Genomic DNA, 18,863 nt, shown 5'->3' with positions numbered 1-18,863 from the left:
ATGCTGCAATAAACATAGGGGTGTATATATCTTTTCAGATTAGTGCTTTTTGTATTCTTTGGATATATACCTAGAAATGGAATTGCTAGATCATATGGTAGTTCTTTTTTGAATTTTTTGAGGTACCTCCACATTCCCACCATTAGTGCCTGAGGTTTTTTTTTTTTTCTCTACATCCTGGATGACCCTTGTTATTTCCTATCTTTTTGATACTAGCCATTCTAACCAGTATGAGGTGATAGCTCATTGTGGTTTTGATTTGCGTGGCCTTGCTGATTAGTGATGTTGAACATTTTTTCATTGGCCTGTGTATTCTTCTTTGGAAAAATTTCTATTCAGAGCTTCTGTCCATGTTCTAACCATTTTGGGTTAAATTTATTCCTATTTTATTCTTTTTGATGTGATTGTGAATAGGATTTTTCTCTTAAGTTTATTTATTTAAGTACTCTCTATACCCATTTGTGGTTCAAACTCATGACCCCCAGATCAAGGGTCACATTCTCTTCGATTTAGCCAGGCAGGAGCTCCAAGATTTTTTCCTTGATTTCTCATTCTGATGATTTGTTATTAGTGTATAGAAATGCAACATCCTATAAGAACTTTATATCCTGCAACTTTACAGAATTCATTTATTAATTCTAACAGTTACTGGTAGAATCTTTAGGGTTTTCTATATATAGTATCATGTCATCTTCAAATAGGGACAGTTTTACTTCTTCCTTTCCAATGTGCATGGTTTAATTTCTTTTATTTGTCTAATTGCTGTGGCTAAGGCTACAAATACTATGTAGAATAGAAGTGGGGAGAGTGAGGATCCTTGTCTGGTTCCTGATCTTACAGGAAAAGCTTTTAGCTCTTCATCACTGAGGATGATATTAACTGGGTTTGTCACATATGGCTTTTATTATATGGAAGTACATTCCTCCTATACTCACTTGATTGGCAGTTTTTATCATAAGTTGATGTTGAATTTTGTCATGTGCTTTTTCTGCTGAGATGATAAGATTTTTATCCTTTTTTTTTTTTTTTAAGTGGGGCATATCATATTGATTGATTTGTGGATGTTGAAACGCTCTTGCCTCTCTGGAATAAATCCCACTTAATCATGGTGCTTGATCCTTTTAACATAGTGTTAAATTTCATTTACTATTATTTTGTTGAGGATTTTTGCATTATATTTTCATCACGGATATTGGCCAGTAATTTCTTTTTTTGTGGTGTCCTTTGTCTTTAAGGTTTTGTTGTCAGGTAATGTTAGCCTTGCAAAAGGTTTGCAAGCATTTCCTCCTCCTTAAATTTTGGAAGAGTTTGAGAAGGATAGGTATTAAATCTTCTTTAAACTATTTGGTAGATGGGGCGCTTGAGTAGCTTGGTCAGTTGAGCCTCTCCCTTCAGCTCAGTTCATGATCTTGGGGTCCTGGAATGGAGCCTGCATCAGGATCCCTGCTCAGCAGGGAGTCTGTTTCTTCCTCTCCCTCTACCCCTACCCCCTCCACCTGTGCCCACCCCTCTTTCTTTCTCTCAAATAAATACATAAATCTTTTAAAAGCATAAATTAAATGTTTGGTAGAATTCACCAGGGAAGCCATCTGGTTCTGGTCTTTTGTTTGTTGGGAAGTTCTTGATTACCGATTCAATCTTGCTGGTCACTGATCTATTCAGATTTTCTTTTCTTTTCATGATTCAGTCTTTTTTTTTTTTTTTTTTAGGGATAGAGAAAGTGCAAGATAGAGCACATGATCGGGGCCAGAGGGAGAAGCAGCAGGATTCTCCACTGAGAAGGGAGCCCAATGTAAAGCTCAATCCCAGGCCCTGGGTTCACGACCTGAGCTGAAGGCAGATGCTTAACTGATTGAGCCACTCAGGTGCCCCTCTTGATTCAGTCTTGAAAGATTGTAAATTTCTAGGAATTTCTTCTAGGTTAGTCAATTTGTTCATGTACAATTGATCATAGTGGTCTCCTGTGATTCCTTGTATTTCTGTAGTATTAGCTGTAATTTTTTTTCACTTTCGATTTTATTTAAGCCATCTCTTTCTTGGTGAGTTTAGTTAAAGGTTTGTCTATTTATCTATCTTTTCAGAGAAATAGCTCTTAGTATCACTGATACTCTCTTTTGTCTTTTTAGACAAAACCCTCTATTTCATTTATTTTCACTTTAAACTTTCTATTTCATTTATTTCCTTTTTGACCTTCATTATTCCCTTTCTTCTACTAACTTTAGCTCTCACTTGCTCTTTTTCCAGTTCCTTTAGGTGTAAATTGTTTGAGATTTCTCTTATTTCTTGAGATAGGTCTGTAATCTTATGAACCTCCCTCTTAGAACCACTTTCCCTGTGCCTCACAGATTTTGGGATGCTGTATTTCTCTTTTCATTTATCTCCACGCAGGGTTTGTTTTTTTTTTTTTAATTTCTCCTTTGATTTGTTCTATGATACAGTAGTTGTCAGTAACATGTTGATTAATCTCCACATATTTGTAGTTTTTGGAGTGTTGTTCTCATAACTGATTTTTGCTTTCATACCACTGTGATCAGAAAAGGTGCTTGATATGATTTCAGTTTTCTTGAATTTACTAAGACTTGTTTTGTGGCCCAACATATGACCTATCTTGGAGAACGTTTCACATACACTTGAGAAGAATGTGTATTCTGCTGTTTGGAGATGGAATGTTCTGTATAAATATATGAAGCCCATCTAGTCTAATGTGTCATTTTAAGAGCAAAGTTTCCTTATTAATTTTCTGTTTTCTTATTAAGTTTTTTTATTAATTTTCTGTCTGGATAACCTATCCATTGGTATAAATGGTGCAGTTGGTGGTTCTTACCCACAGCTTCTTTAGCCTTTGCCACCCTTGCCTCCCCCCGTTTCCAGTTGCAGTGAGACCCTTCCCTATTGCTACACTACTCTGCACCTCCACCACTCCACTACGTTTGCCTCTGATAGCTGAAAGCTAGAGACATGCAAGATAGGAGTTTTAGAAGCATCTGGAATTCTACCTTCTTTCTCTCTGCCTGCTTTGAATGAAAAGGGTAGCTATGTACTTCGAAGAAGAAAAAAGAAACCTATTTTACTCTGAACTCAGGGAGTCCCCAAAGAGTGAGTATGACTTGAGTAACCAGGAAAATCCCCATTTAATGAGCTCCAGGGGTGGTGTTTAATGATATCACTAAGGAAGCATTCTGGAATCCATATTTCTTCCTAAGATTCTGATTTTTGTTCCTATTCCAAGAAATTAGTTTCTAAGAGATTAATTTTCCTACTAAAAGTAAACAATATATTTCTTTTCAAAATGCTATGTGGAATGTTTGCATGAGTCTTTATACTGGGAATGACCTCTCTCTGTGTATATGGGCTTTGGGCAATGAGGGGAGCTCCACATACTGCAGCCTCCTGGAGTGCTCTCGAACATGTGGCCCACTCTGGACAGATCGCCCTACTTCTCTGGTTCCATGAAAGAAGGCACAATAACGGGGTGCAGAGACGAGGGACAATAGTTGAAGTTGGTCACACCTGGGTTTAACTCTAGGTTCTGCCACTCAGTTGTTGAGTGACCTGGCAACTTCTCTTCTCTGACTTTCTGTTCTTCATCTGTAAAATGGGAGAATAACTATCATATAATAGATTGTGGTTTGAATGAAACATATTATTTCTCAAGTGTTGAATTCAGTGCCTGGTACTTGGTGCTCCACAAACAACTACTGTTACAGCTGTTGGTTTCTTTTTTGCACCAGTGGCCAGAGGCATAACCTGTTTGCTCTGAGGCAGACAGGGCCAAAGTCAATACAGGAAAATGAAAGAAATGGAGGAACATGAGAAGAGAAAATCAGCAAGTGCCAACCCCGGGGAAAAGGCCTCCAGGAACTGCTGTGTTGGTGGGAACACGATCGCTGACTGTCTGTGCTTTTGTGGGAATTAGATTTCTATCAGGTAATCAAAAGAGTTGGTTGAAGATGCATCACCCCCTCCTGGCGGCTGGACTGGGCAGCTATTGTTCCTTATTCTCACTAGCTGCCTCCCGTTTCCCTTTCCTTCCCTCTTGCCAATGCCACGTGTCACCTGTGCACACATCGTGTTCCTATGTTCCCATCACTTTCTCCTTACACATCCCCTCCCCAGGAACAACTTGATGTGGTCCCCAAAGCCTTCCCCAGGGAGATCAGGGAGAGACAGCCCTCCTCTTCTCTAGCCCCTCAACATGAACACAAAGAAGCTTGAATTAGCCAAGTCATTCTGCATTTTCAGGACTTCCTAGATAACCTAATTCCTCCTGGTAGTGAGGCTACCGCTGCTGTCTGTTAAACGTGGTACACAGCTTTGATCATTCTCATGAATGGGATTCTTGAAGAATGAGAGCTACGAATTAGGGCTCCCAAACCTACTCAGAGTTTATACCACTACGCTGTCTCTCTGTTTATGAGGAGGTGACGGCCATAGCAGTGGTGGAGGCAAGAGAAGGGGCCCAGGGCAAAGGCCAGGTCCCAAACTCTACTCAGACTTTTCAGCATCTCTGACCTAACCGAAAGGTCACCTCATATTTCAAGTCCCTGGAGATCTTCTTCAAGCTATTTCATACCTTATCTACTGTCAGAGGGGGATGTGCCTGAGCCTCAGTCATCCCAGAGAAGGTTGTTGTTCTCTGAGGTGCAAAATGGATATAGAGCCAGAGAAAGAGAGAAAAACAGAGACCGAAAGAGAATGAGAATGAGGGAGAGGAAGAGAGTGGGAGAGGGAGTGAGGGGGCAGGCATGCTGGAGAGAGCAATCCTCCACAAGTCATCCTCCAGACTTGAGAAATGTTGCTGAGGGGCCTGACCACTCACCTGAATGATTGCGGTACCGAGAACAGCAGGCTAGAAAGAACCTTCACGACAGACCACACACTGAAGCTCCTTTATCTCCCAGATAAGAATGATGAGGTTCCTGGGGAACTGACTTATCAGGAGTGCCCAGTAAAGTGATTATGGCAAAGCAAAGACTAAAACCCAGTTTCCTGGGCAAGATGGAAGCTTTTATAAAATTTAAAATCAAGTTTTTGCTTGTTTGTTTTCTCTGAGAAGGATGTATCCTGTGTGTGTGTGTGCATGGTAAAGTTTCCACCCCCCCAAATTTCCAAGGAATATTTCCAAATTACACAAAGAGAGAGTACCATATAAGGCAGCCACACAAATGCATTATTACCCCCAGAAAAACAACTATCAAGATTTTGCCACACTTGCTTCATGAAATCCTTACTTTTATTTTTAAGTATTGTGAAAGCATTCCCACACCTTATATCATTTCTCCCCTACATACCCCAGTATGCACCTGTTTTAAAATATGGATATGTTCTAACATCAGTGATTTCTCATATTTTTGCTGGGTCCCACCCCCAGAATTTCTTACGCAGTAGGTTCGGGGTGGGGCTGAGAATTTTCATTACCAACGTATTCCTAGGTGATGGCAATATTAGTCAAGGCCACATATCTAGAACCATGGCCTTACATACGATGTCATTTGCATACTGAACAAATTTCACAGCAATTCCTCAGTATTATCAAATATCTAGTCTTATTCAATTTTCCTGATTTTCACAAAAACATCCTTTTTGTAGATGGTTTACTTCAGTTAATTTCAAAGTCCACCCATTGTATTTGGTTGCTAGGTCTGTTACATTTATTTTATGTATTTGCCAGGCCAATCAGTCTTCTCTCCCCCCACCCCCAATCTGTCTCTTGTTTACCGCCTTATAAAACTTCAAAGTTGCTAAGAGACCAGATTTTGTGTGTGTGTGTGTGTGTGTGTGTGTGTGTTTTAAGATTTTATTTATTCACTTGCCAGAGAGAGAGACAGAGCACGAGCATGGAGAGAAGCAGGCAGAGTGAGAGGGAAAAGCAGGCTCCCTGCTGAGCAAGGAGCCCAAAACAGGACTTGATCCCAGGATCCCGGGATTATGACCTGAGCCGAAGGCAGCCACCCAACCAACTGAGCCACCCAGGCATCCCGCTAAGAGACCAGATCTTAACTGTTCTCACCACAAAAAAGAAATGATAATTACAAGATGTGATAAAGGCATTAGCTAACACTATAGTGGTAATCATACAGTAATATATAAATGTATCAAATCAACACCTTAAACTTATACAGTGTTATTTGCCAATTGTATTTCAATGAAAAAAAACACACAGTAGAGTTTCATGTACGGACTGATCTGTTTACTTGCTCATGGTGTTGCTGAAGTTCTCCCTCTGGCCTCTCTGTTTCCTGTGAATGTAAGTTAGCCCTGGATGTCTCATTCTGTATAGATTCAGCACTTTGGTGAGAAGGTGGAGCTGTGTGGTAACACCAAGGTTTAAATATTAAACTAGGTTCTGGGACGCATATTTTCATATATTTGGGAGCATACATTTAAAAATATTACCTTACTGGGGTGCCTGGGTGGCTCAGTGGGTTAAAGCCTCTGGCTTCGGCTCAGGTCATGATCCCGGGGTCCTGGGATGGAGTCCTGCAGTGGGCTCTCTGCTCAGCAGGAAGCCTGTTCCCCCGCCCACCCGCCTTTGCCTACCTCTCTGCCTACTTGTGATCTCTGTCTGTCAAATAAATAAATAAAACCTTTAAAAAAATATATTACCTTACTTCTTTTAAGCCATTTTAAATTAATCCATGTCCTTTATACTAAAACATACATTCCCCAACTGAAGCTTCATGGATCCCTCTATCTCCGTAAGAAAAGAAAGCAGATTCCTCAGTAAGCCACCCATAGGGGACCCAGTTCTTGCTCACACCAGTCAGTTCACACACTCAGCCCACATATAATAAAAAGCCTGCATAAGCTAACATCTATATCAGGAAATGTCTGCAACCTCATGACAAAAATGGTTTCGTTTCTCAACAGCCAAGGCTGCTATTTGTAGCTACTGCTGTCTTGCAAACCACCTCTCAGCAGCTAGGATCCCAGCTGAAAACTCCGCTAGCACACACCTCACAGGAGCCTGTCTCCGGAATGAGCTCTCCAACCATTCCCCCAGGGGGCAGGGTGCTATTCACATGGTACCTGTGAGCTGAGGAGCAACAAAACAAGCTGTTGGGGAATGAATAGGGATCCAACAGATGAGAGTGACAAGAACGAGATAGCAAGGAGGATTCTTACCGAGAATAAACTCGAGTTCCTAAAATCAAAACATGCACGGACGGTATTTAAGTCATTTTGGGAGACTGGACTTTAATCAAAGTGGTTTGCAATGGCAAAATGACCTTCTCAGTCATAACAGAGCACTTACCTAAGTGAGGATTTTTTTTTTTTTTTTTAAATTCAAAGGAACCAGAAGCCAGACTGTACTGTGCCAGAGCCTCCTTCAGCTAATCGCATTTTCCTTCCTCCACCCGCACAGACACGAGATGGTGAGAAAGGCATCAACTCCTCCGGGTGAAATGAAATCCCATGTACTTGGCCTAGCACAATGGGGGACGCTGTAACCAATGTTAAATCCCCATGTCTTATTCACTCTCTGTTATGAACCTTATTATTGGCTGTTCTAGGAATCTATATGGCCAGGGAAGGGAGAAAAGGAGAGCTGGGTTCTGGCAGTCAGGGGGTTAATGATGAAGGGATTCCTCTAATCTCTTCTCCCCTTGAAATGGAGGAATAGGGGAGCATGAGAAGACACACCGTAAGCAGAGATCAGGTCAACTGTGTACAATGGAAAATATTTCCACAGTCATCAAAAGAAAAAAAACAACAACTTTGGGTTGAAATCATTGACTCTGAGCAGCAGTGGGGCATTGATCAAAAACTCAATTTTAGGTGAGGATTTTTACAGATAGGAATGAAATGCTTCAGGAATGCAAAATCATTTTTGTTGAACTGCTGGAGAAAAATTATTTTGTTATTAGTAGTTTTTAATATTCTTTTACTCATAAAAAAATAATTGGTACCAGTATAATGCATAACACACCTAGTTAGAAATGAGCCTGGCAAAAGCAGCATTCTGTAAATTACCTTGTCCTGGGCATCGAAACATTTACAATAATTAGGTAAGGCCTTTTAATCTGTTATAACATTACCTAGGGCAGGGGCTATTCTTTAAGTTGCGACTTTCTGGTGAGAATAAAAGAATTAACACTGAAGAACTATGTGCAATTCAGGGCACATTAACCTAAGCATAAATACAGTCAATAAATTGTAAATGATAAACAATACAGTGAGTTTTGATAGAAAGTGCTAGATCCATTTTATGAAAAGCCAATTGAAACCTCGTTGTCAGTATGTCTATGAGGACAGCATCAGTTGAGGTCAAGCCTGGTATGGAATCTTCTTTATTCACTGCTCGGGTACCGGGAACATCCCTTGCTTGGTCCCATGCAGCCTTCACTGGTTTTGGTTGCCCCTTTATGAGAAATGTTATGAATATGGGCAGAAAATATGATTAAATTTCCTTTTAAGTACCAAATCTTTATCATGAGAATTTGGAAGGAGGTTTTCTCTCTCCCATATGCTCTATAAACTGCTCACGGATGGATTTATTCATGCCAGTTAGGTGCTGGGGATGAAAAAGAAACTTCAACTAAAGAAATTCACAATCTACTGATTCCAGCTTCTCGGGAATTTGCCTGTTGGTCTTTTTGGAACACTTTTGTAGAAATCCAGCAACCCTTTTTGCAACGCTGTTTCTACAGAAAAGAGTGGTGGGGAAAGGAAGCGCAGGGATTTGTTGTGGAATCAGAAACACGCACTCCAATCTTCACTGGCGCATCAAATTATGACCTACTGTTTTGAACATATGATCAAAAAGTAAGTTTTTTTTTAAACCCACACTATAGGACAAGAACAGCAAAGTATTTAAGACTTCAATGAGATCAAGAGGACAACTAAATGTCAGCACCACAAAGGAAACTTCTACTGACAGTTGTATTATCAGATGATCTGTCACAGCTCCTAACTCAGGAAACGAACAGGTGAGCCCTGGTGTGCTGCCGGGGCCAAGTGCTCTGTCTTGTGTACCCTGACGGGGCTGGACAAAGGTAGGGCATAACTCCTGACTGGGTATGCCAATACTGTTGCCACAGATAAAGCTGGCACAAAAGAAAGGAGTAACTCAAGAGATGAGGGTTTGGAAAAGAGAAAGGGAGACAGTCATTTCAGGTGTAGGCAGTCATGGGAGGTGGCAGGCTCAAACCTTTACAACTGCAAGACAGACGTCTAGCGTATATTAGAATTTCGGTGGGGTACATGCAAGAGAGCAGGCAGAAAATACATGATCATGGGTGGGGACTGGTATGTATGTGTTCAGCCCATGATCACAGGCAGGGAAGGGGATGTGTGGGATGTGGTCTTCTAGGCGTTCTGCTGCTATCAAGGTTTTTCTGTCCTGGGGGTTGGAATATTCTGGTCACTGCAAAACATTTTAGTAAATGCCTCAAGAAAATGCAATAGGAAATGAGCACAAAGGGTTTTAGCTAAAGCATGAGTTAAGCAGTGTTACCTATTTCTTTCTTTCTTTTTCTTTTAAAGATTTATTAACCCATTTGGTGGGGAGGGAAGGAAAGGGGGAGAAGGAGAGAGAGAATCTCAAACAGACTCCCTGCTGAGGATGGAGTCCAAGGTCAGGCTCTATTCCATGACTATGACCTGAGCCAAAACCAAGAGCTGGGTGTTCAATGGACTGAGCCACCCAGGTACCACTGTCTTGTCTATTTCTGGTCTTAACTGCTGGGGTCTATCGTTGAGCCAGAGGCTTGCAGATAGCTGCAGCTGCTACGGTGTGCCCAACTCTGTGTTTGGGATCTTATTCACCCTTCTTAAGAATGCTAGGAAGCATATTGTGTTATTCACACTGAAGAGAGGAAAAAACTGAGGCTGAGAGGTACGGTGACTTGCATTAACCCATCGCAGCAGAATTCAGATTCAAACATTGGTATGACTACTTGTGTTTTCCCCCTTTCAAACTTTACATCATCCAGTCAACTACAGAGAAGCCACATGGTTGGAACAACTAAATAATTGACTTAGTTTCAATAAATCATAGTTTACCAAATAAATGAAGGACGGAAAACACATATATGGAGATGAATGAGTGAGATTCCTGGGCACCTTTCAGAAAAACAAGACAACATTTTAGTCATAGATTGCTTTTCAGAAAAAAGAAGAAGAAGAAGAAGGAGAAGAAAAACTTCGTTGTTAAAAATATACGTAAAGGATCAGTTAACATTGCAAGACAAGCAAAATCTGGATGAATCCTGTTATTATAATCACAGAATCAAAATATTTAGAAGGACAAGATCCTCAAAGATTTATTGTCCTCAGATTTATTCTAAGTTACTCATTTCACCAAGGAGAAAATTGAAGTCCAAGGATATTACTAATTTTATTTCAATTATCACATAAGATTCTTACACTTAGAATCTTTTTTTTTTTTTAAGATTTTTTATTTTATTTATTTGTCATAGAGAGAGAAGCGAGAGCAAGCACAGGCAGACAGAGTGGCAGGCAGAGGCCGAGGGAGAAGCAGGCTCCCTGCCAAGCAAGGAGCCCGATGTGGGACTCGATCCCAGGACGCTGGGATCATGACCTGAGCTGAAGACAGCCGCTTAACCAACTGAGCCACCCAGGCGTCCCTACACTTAGAATCTTTATCATAATTTGCTTAATTAATGAGCAAGTAAATTTTAATCTATTTTTCAAATCTTTACCTCTTACTCCATATTCATCATGAACCCAAATAATTATACTGGTCTGGAATGCAGCTGTTCTATCCCCTTGATTTCAGTGCTAATGAAAGCTAGTTATTAATGGTACAAAGGCCAACAGGCACTTGCTTATTGGGGAAATTTCAGTGGCTTCGAAGTAAATACCTAAGTACCTATTACTGTAACTCAAAGTCCTTGAAAATCCAAGTAAGTTTCTTGCTACCTTCAAATCGGTGTTGGACACAGTATAAGGAGAAAAGGAAAGAACCAAAATTGAATGTAGATCTGGACCATTCTGTCACTAAGTAGTTATGACATCATATCAACTGGAACCTTACTTTCATTATCTGTACCATGAAGGCACTGGGCCAAAGATCCCTCCTAGCTTTAATATTTCATAATCACAGTAGGAGATGAGAAGTCCCAACTAAATCATATGCTCCCATCTGGAGTTTGTAGAACTGCTGTTGGCTTTTAAAAAAAGAGATTAGAAAGTTTTCAAATGCCTTGAGGGTGTAGGCTCCCGAAGACTTAGATTTCCTGAGGGAAATCTTTTACTTTTTAAAATATGTCAACATATTTTATCTCTCTAAGCAAAGTATACTTCTTTCATTTTGTCAGGATTAAAAATAAATCCTGAAGGTACCACCAAGCAGGAATAGGACTGAAAGGGAAGAAAAACAATGAGTAACAAAGAGAAACAATGCTTACTTTGTCCCTCTGCAACTTTCCACCCATGATAAGAAGAACCAGCTTTCTGCATCCTCTCTACTTAAATGGAGGGTGAAGACCACATTTAACCACATGCTCCACTGCAGGTGATAAGAAATTTAAAACACTTTTCAGGGGCACCTGGGAGGCTCAGTGGGTTAAAGCCTCTGCCTTCCGCCTAGGACCCTGGGATCGAGCCCCACATCGGGCTCTCTGCTCAGCAGGGAGCTTGCTTCCTCCTCTCTCTGCCTACTTGTGATCCCCGTCTGTCAAATAAATAAAATCTTTTAAAAAAACCAACAACAACAACATTTTTCAAAGGTGGAGTTTATCTTGAACAAATTTTAGAGGATGCCTGAAAAAGTAAACAAAGTATGAGTGCAGAGCATTTGACTTTTCATCCATCCCTCTGTTTCGAAGGGGTCTGATCTTATAGAGAAGCCACTGGGGCAGGGAACAGGTTCATTCACCCATCCAATATATATTTCCTAGTTAATGCGAAGCGCCATGATAAATGCCAGAAGTGCACTGAGAGACATGATTCCTGCCATCCAGACTCCCATTATCTAGTTAGTGTCAGAGACTCACGTGTAAGCAAAAAATCACAGCAATGTGTAATGTTCTAAAATGGAAGAAGTTCAACATGTTATATAGAACATAGAAGGGGACAATCTTAACTCCGAAGAGGAAGGTGAGGAGAACTTCATGGAAAAGATGAGTTTGCACTAGGTCTTGACAGACTGAGAAGGACACGTGGAAATAGTGTGCCCAGAGGCACAGAAGCAGAGAAAGGAAGGGAGAGGGAAGGAAGGAAAAAAAGGGAAACTGTTATAAAAAATTTTTAAATTCATTTCCTCAATCTGATGTGTATGACCTAGGATCTTATTTTCATTGTCATTTCCCTAACTGCTGTGAGGCACATACTCATTCATCAGTCAGACTTTCTCTTAAGCAGAGTGACTATTATCCTCTTTGCCTATTCTTTCTTCCTCCTGGGCAGCTTTGCTTTCCTTTATGAATGTATATGAATTATTTATCTCTTTTCAGTGCTTATTCTGTATTAGTTGTAAATGTTGCAAATATTCTTCCCAGCTTTTCCTACCTTTTTAAAAAAATGATATCATTTGTCATAGTCAAGTGATTTTTATTTTAATTTAAATTTGATGTTATTTTAATATAGACAAACTCACCAATCTCCTTCATGGTTTGTGTTTTTAAGAAACCCTCTCCTAACCCTTGCCTTTCTACTAAATCCTTTCTCCAAAAAGCTGTAAAGTTTTGCTTTTCGTATTTCAGTTTTAAATCCACGTGAAATGGATTTTGCCCACGAGGTAGTTCTGACTTCATTTTCTCTTTCCACGTGGATAACCGATTGTCCTGGCATCATTTAACGAATACTGTAGCCTTCCCCAGTCTTTGTAGTGTCTGCTGTTACAGCTAGGATTCCCTGGAAAACAGCTGGAGCAGACAATCCCATGAGGAGGTTTAATGGCGAGGGCTTTCCAGAACAACCCTGGGATAGTGAGGGAGACAGAACCCGGCAGGAAATGCAGGGGCAAACAGAGGCCTCAGCTGACCACACACAGATTCTGAAGCTGGGATGGTCCTTCAGAGTGGTCCTGCACCAGGTGACAGAACAGTGACACGGTCACACACAGAGCAGGCACTGGGTGGGGCTGCACCTTTAGAGTGGGCGGAAGCTCTGGAAAGGCTGCTCCCTTGGAGAAAAGGTTGGGCTTCCGAAGCCCCTCAGCTGTAAGCCATCAGCCCGCAACACTCCCAGCAGCTAAGAAAACCAAGGTCTTGACCCAAATAGGGGGATCTGGGTGGCCCACAAGACACCCACTACAGGGCCTCTGTCACGTGTCCTGTTTCTAATTTTATTGGCTACTATTCCTTTGGACTCTTTCTCCTACGATATAATTCCCAGACAGGTCTCCTTCTAGTGCCCTGCATATAATGCAATTTGTCAAAGAGCCCCCTTCAGATACATAGCTGTAACTACACCAAAAACTCCAGATTTGTCAGACTCTATGCAGTTTTGTGATGCATCTTCTCCCTTGATAGGAATACCTATTACTAAAGGAGCCTCGCTTTTTGTGTGAATCAGCCACATGACTCAACTAGCTCAGAATCAGTATGTCATCAACTAAAGCTGAAACAGAAATCTCTTGGGGGCTTTACTTGTAGGTGGATATTTTAATCTAACTGCAGGATGTTTTCAGTATCCTCTTGACTTTAATCTTGTTACAGTTAGCTTAGGAAGAACTTAAGAGGCTTTAATTCTGTCATCTAACACCTCTTTCCATTTCAGGATTTCTCTGAAGTTGGTTAAGAATGCCAACAAGATACTGAAAAAAAAAAAAGATCCGAAGAGGACAAGGGGCAGGGATGAGTCTTGGGACATGCCAGGGACACCTGCTACAGTTCCACCTAAGTTCCTTAATCAAATGGTCGCCTGGCGGCAGACCCAGCCTGTTTTAATACAGTGCTTGTCTTCCTAGTTGCCTGGGGCAGGAAACGTCCAGTAATCCGTGACACTCTTCTCTATCAACTGAAAACCCAATCAGATTCATCTAGTTTTGAGCCCACAGTGATTTGGAATCAATCCCTTGTTACCACTAACACTGACACCAAAACAGACCTGCTTGATTCTTAACCACCTTCTTCAACCCATCATGTTCTCACCCTTGCCAAACCTACTTGCCTTGAAACACAAAGCTGCTACCCTTTCCAGTTCCACACCTAGAAGAGGTGACAGTAAATAGTACCCCTGGGGGATGAAAGCATCAGTGCAGCCTTCCAGTTGTCTGCAGAGAATGTCCACTTAGCCTTGGACCTCTCTGGCATGGAGGCGATTAGGCTCAGTAAGGATAATTCACAGGTGATCTTTTTAAGGCTGCCATTTGCAATCACTGAAAGACTGTTGCTACTAACCTGTTGCTAAGTCTAAGAGCTAGAGAAGCAGTCCCTCACTCCCGGACACATAGCTAGTGACTGACAGTAGCGGGGTATGAATCTGGGTTTCCTGATTTCAAGGCAGGGACTTCCTCCCCAATCCTGCTCAACTAAACGGGTATGTAAAGAATGGTCTGTTTCACATGAAAAGGGGGGAAAAAACCCGCAACGAAAGGCATGTGAGTTCTCAAAGGGCAGGCTCCATATCTCTGAAAGGAAAATACTGCCCAAAGGACACAAGGAAGTGATTTTGGGGGGTTATCTGGGTAGCAGAGTCAGTTGAGTGCTGGACTCTTGGTTTCAGCTCAGGTCGTGGGATCCAGCCCTGTTCTGGGGTCCACAGTGAGTGTAGAGTCTGCTTGGGTTTCTTTCTCTCCCTCGGCAACACCCCCCCCAACCCTGCTCTCTCTCCCACCAAAATAAATAAATAAATAAATAATCAAAAGTTATCTTTCTCCAATAACACAAAGACTAACATTCGACTACTTCTGCAGCAAAGAGGCAAACGCTTTCTTGACTCAGGCTCTTTGTGAGATCAGCCATACGTTATCGTGTGATTTTCCAAGACACTTTCTCTTAAAGGAATTAGAAAGATAATGACAAAACAGTAGCACAGCTCTTTAGAATAAAGTCGATGCGTGATTGCAATATCTTAATTACTTCGCGGATGAAATCTTGTAACCCCACCAATATTTGCTGAGAACATAAAACTGGTTATAGAAGCTACATCCCGGAAGCTTAATGGAAGCTTAAATCCAATTTGGAGAAGTAGCTTCTTGGAGTATGTGGCTGCAGTAGGAGCTTGGCGGGCACTGACAGATATTTGAAGACATGTGTATTGAGGCCAGAAAGGTTAATACTATTATTAATGGTTAAAAAAAAAAAAGTTGTGATCACAGCAACAAATGTCAGACAGGAAAATAGTCAAGAATAGCACTCTCCTTTCCCGTTTAAAGCAGTGCATAAGGAAACTTAAAAACATTCTTATATTTATAAGCATCTAGTTCCATATATCTGATAAGTTCTATAATATTGAAAATCATTACAAAAATGTCTAAGTGGAAATTCAATGATTTCTTAAGAATAATTCATCTACATCATTTCCCTCTAATAAATATTTCAAAGTTTTGATTTTAAAGACTTTGCATCCATTTAATATAGTTTTACATTCATGTAGTTGTTTATGTTTTCAATCTTGGTTTCTATGAAAGTGATTAAGCACAGACAGCTCATCCCCTTTCCCCAGAATTTCTGATTCCATAGATCCAGGGGATGGAGCTTGAGAAACAGCATTTTAGCAAGTCTCCAGATGTGGCTAATAATGGTGCTTGTCCAGGGGCCACACTGTGAAAACCCCTGTTCTGTACCACCCTGGCCCCCCCACTGCTTCCCATAATCACATATCATTTGGTCATTGGTGAATCTCTGTACACAAAAAATAAAGTCATTCAACAATTAATTATTGAGCCAGCACTTCCATAACATATGCTGTTACTACATCAGATGCAATGCCATATATCAGAGGTACAAAGATAAATAAAGCTTAGTATCTGCATCCATGGACTTTATATTCCAGACAGACATGTAAACAAATAGTCATGATGCGATGGGATAAGCCTCAGGTGTAATAGAAATGTTCATTCTACAACGAGGGGAATCAAAAGCCTTTATGATGATGGAGATAACACTTCAAACTTTTAAAAAAACTGTTTATTTTGAAATAATTTTAGATTTACAGAAACGTTAAAAAATAGAGTTCCCCTATATACCTTAAACTCAGTTCAACATCAAATAGATGCTGACATTTTGCACACACAAGGTTAGGATGGATTTTGAGGGGGGAAAAGGAATTTATCAGGGTATCCCATGTAGAGAAATAATATATGAATAAAACCACTGAGACAGGATATACTACTACTAATATCTAAATATTTTTGGAGAATTGTGTGCTAGACATTGTGCCAAGCCCTTTAAGCATTTTTATCACTTATTCCTTACAAAAACTCCTAAGTAGTTAATATATTACCTACTAGCTGGATACTACTATCACTCCCCTTTCAACGAGGACATTGAGGCAGGTGCCAATCTTCTTAGTAGGTAGCAGAACTGAGATTTGACAATAAAACGTTCAACTTTGGCATACACATTCTTATACAGTCCAGTATGACTCAGAAATGGACTCATCCCCTTTCCCCAGAATTTCTGGGGAAATTCTGCATATTCAGATTAAGTTACATTAGGGACAGTTGTAGGGACAGGGTTCTGATAGTGGAAGCAGAAGACAAGACAAGAAAGGGAATGGAAAATGCTAGATAATATTGTGGTAGGCAGAATCCTAAAATAGTCTTCTAGGATGTGTGGGGGATGAGGGGTGGTGTGGGAATAAAATAAAATAAAATAAAATAAAATAAAATAGGTCTCCTAGATTCCTGTTCCCTGGGGGCCATACCTGGAATAATCCCCTCTCCTTTGGTAAGGAGGGCAGATCCTGGTGGAGATGATGGCATATCACTTCCATGATTCAGTTACATTATATGACAAAGGCAAAGGAATTTTGCAGATGTAATTAAAGTCCTTGATGTTACCATACTGCCACACTGGTTTGGGACCTCAAATTTGCAGGTCATTTTCCATGTCTGTTTATTGCTTTCCTGGCCTTGACTTCTGCTTTCACTCTTAGAACCCTGTCCCATGGCCCATTCTTTAAGGATCCTGCTCTGCTAGGTAATAACAGGAGCTTTATGAGCAAATTAACATGGCTTAGTTTGTGTGTAGCTTTTAGAAATCAATCACATAGCCTTAGCTTCTACTGGTATTATACACAAGTGTTCCATCAACAGTGCTTTCTTCTGCACAGGGAAACGTCAGTGGTGGGCATCAGGCACCCAGCAAATGGACCACGTAGGAGCCTCTGAATCACAGCCTACAAGAGCAATAAGCACCTGCCAGGCCTTCTATTCCACCTGCATGTTGGGTCATAAAGTGTACATTGGCGCAAATAGCCTGGGCTTTGTCCATGCCTAATGCAACATGGTTAACCTGTAACCAACAGAACACAGGAAACGGTGAGCTGCCTTTGGTTTCCATTTCAAGTTTGATCACTTGACTCCGCCTCAGTGACTGGCTTTGAGAATAAAGTTGAGTCTCATTTTAAGATTTAGAAAAGGTCTGTTCCAGTAAAATCAAGCTTTTTTAAAGTTATTCTAATCAAAAAACACTTTCTTTGTTCACAAAAATACTTGGCTCTGAGGACCCACGTTCCATTTAACCTCATTCCCACCCTCTTGGTACCTTCAGATTCCTAAACCTATGCAGAGATTAATAGTTTTAAGGTTGCCTGAAAATAAAACATCAACTCCCAAAATAATATGATAGTAATCACACAATATGGCATGAAACAATTTTCATTCTGTTTAACATAAGACAAATGGGGAAAATTTGCCCGTTACCAGTTTGAAAACCATGTTTTCCCATCATTCATCCACCCATTCATTCATTCATTCATTCATTCACAAAAACATTCACTGAATACATGCCATGTGTCAGTTACTGAACCAGATTCCAGGTAAATAAGATGAATGTGACACCATTCTTGTCTTTGGAGAGACCCTTCTTTTTTTTTTTTTTTTTTAAATAAAAATAAGGACACATCTGATTCAATTCTGATGTGTTCTATCACCCGCAGAAACAGGTTCCATATGAAGATGATGAGACACCAAGAACTCGGCCAGAACAAACCCACTTCTCTCTGCTGTATGGCATACTATTTGAAGGGATATTCTGTTTAATACCATTCTGTTTAACTAACCCTAGGCCAGTCTGTTACTCCCGGTTACTGCCCTGTCACCTGTAAATTGGAGGACTGTTTTTAATAAAGTCAACAACCACAAAAATCTAATTAGGCCAATACATATTGACTATTTTGTGACATACTACTCAAGAAATAGCAAATCATCCATCCAAAGTGTAAGATAGGGCTCTATATCTAAAAGCTTCATGGGAACTCAAGACTGACATACAAAACAATGAGAAATTATTAATAAAATATAAATATAAATAGAATAAAATGTATTAAAATACAAGGTTTTAAAAAATTTTAATAGTTAAAAGTATTATTATACATACTAACATAAGAAAATCCCAACAATAGAGATCCAAAAAGGACAAAAAAGGGTATGGAAATCAGAAAAGACAAGATAACTTTTAGCTGTAGAAACTAAAAAAGCTTTGTAAAGGGAGGGTAGGATGTCAGGTGGTTCAGAAATAAGTGGTAGGAAGAAATGGGGCCTTTGTTTTTCTTTTCTTTTGCTATATCATTCTTTAATTCATGATTTCATATTGGAAAGGCATTAGTATTAGAAATACAATTCTGATTTCTTTGTTAATTAATTAAAAATTCCCCTGGTTAAATTAAAAAACTATGGGGTGAACCAGTAGTAAGCTACACTCAGTGGAGAGTGCATTGAAGGTAGCATGTACGATCTAGTGACACCTTCAAAACAGTAAGAGACCACTGAAGGTGTAAGTGACTTA

The 18,863-nt window shown here is 40.3% G+C and overlaps 1 protein-coding gene across 21 annotated transcripts in view; it reads right to left on the bottom strand.

Annotated features, from left to right (window-relative positions):
• Positions 1-18,863, bottom strand: part of FMN1 (formin 1) — a 413,714-nt gene that overhangs the window by 345,960 nt on the left and 48,891 nt on the right. Inside the window, exon 8 of one of the 21 annotated variants that reach the window (XM_032343206.1) lies at positions 8,288-8,362. The exons of the other annotated variants lie outside the window; for them this stretch is intronic. Within the exon in view, the coding sequence (XP_032199097.1) occupies positions 8,292-8,362 (71 nt within the window). The 3' untranslated portion in view covers positions 8,288-8,291. Of the gene's footprint in view, positions 1-8,287; positions 8,363-18,863 lie in introns of those variants that run through there. 21 annotated transcript variants of the gene reach the window in all.

The sequence above is a fragment of the Mustela erminea genome, chromosome 5, assembly GCF_009829155.1.
Source record: "Mustela erminea isolate mMusErm1 chromosome 5, mMusErm1.Pri, whole genome shotgun sequence".
In the NCBI taxonomy this organism is placed as follows: Eukaryota; Metazoa; Chordata; class Mammalia; order Carnivora; family Mustelidae; genus Mustela; species Mustela erminea.
This window is presented reverse-complemented; position numbering and strand designations above follow the sequence as displayed.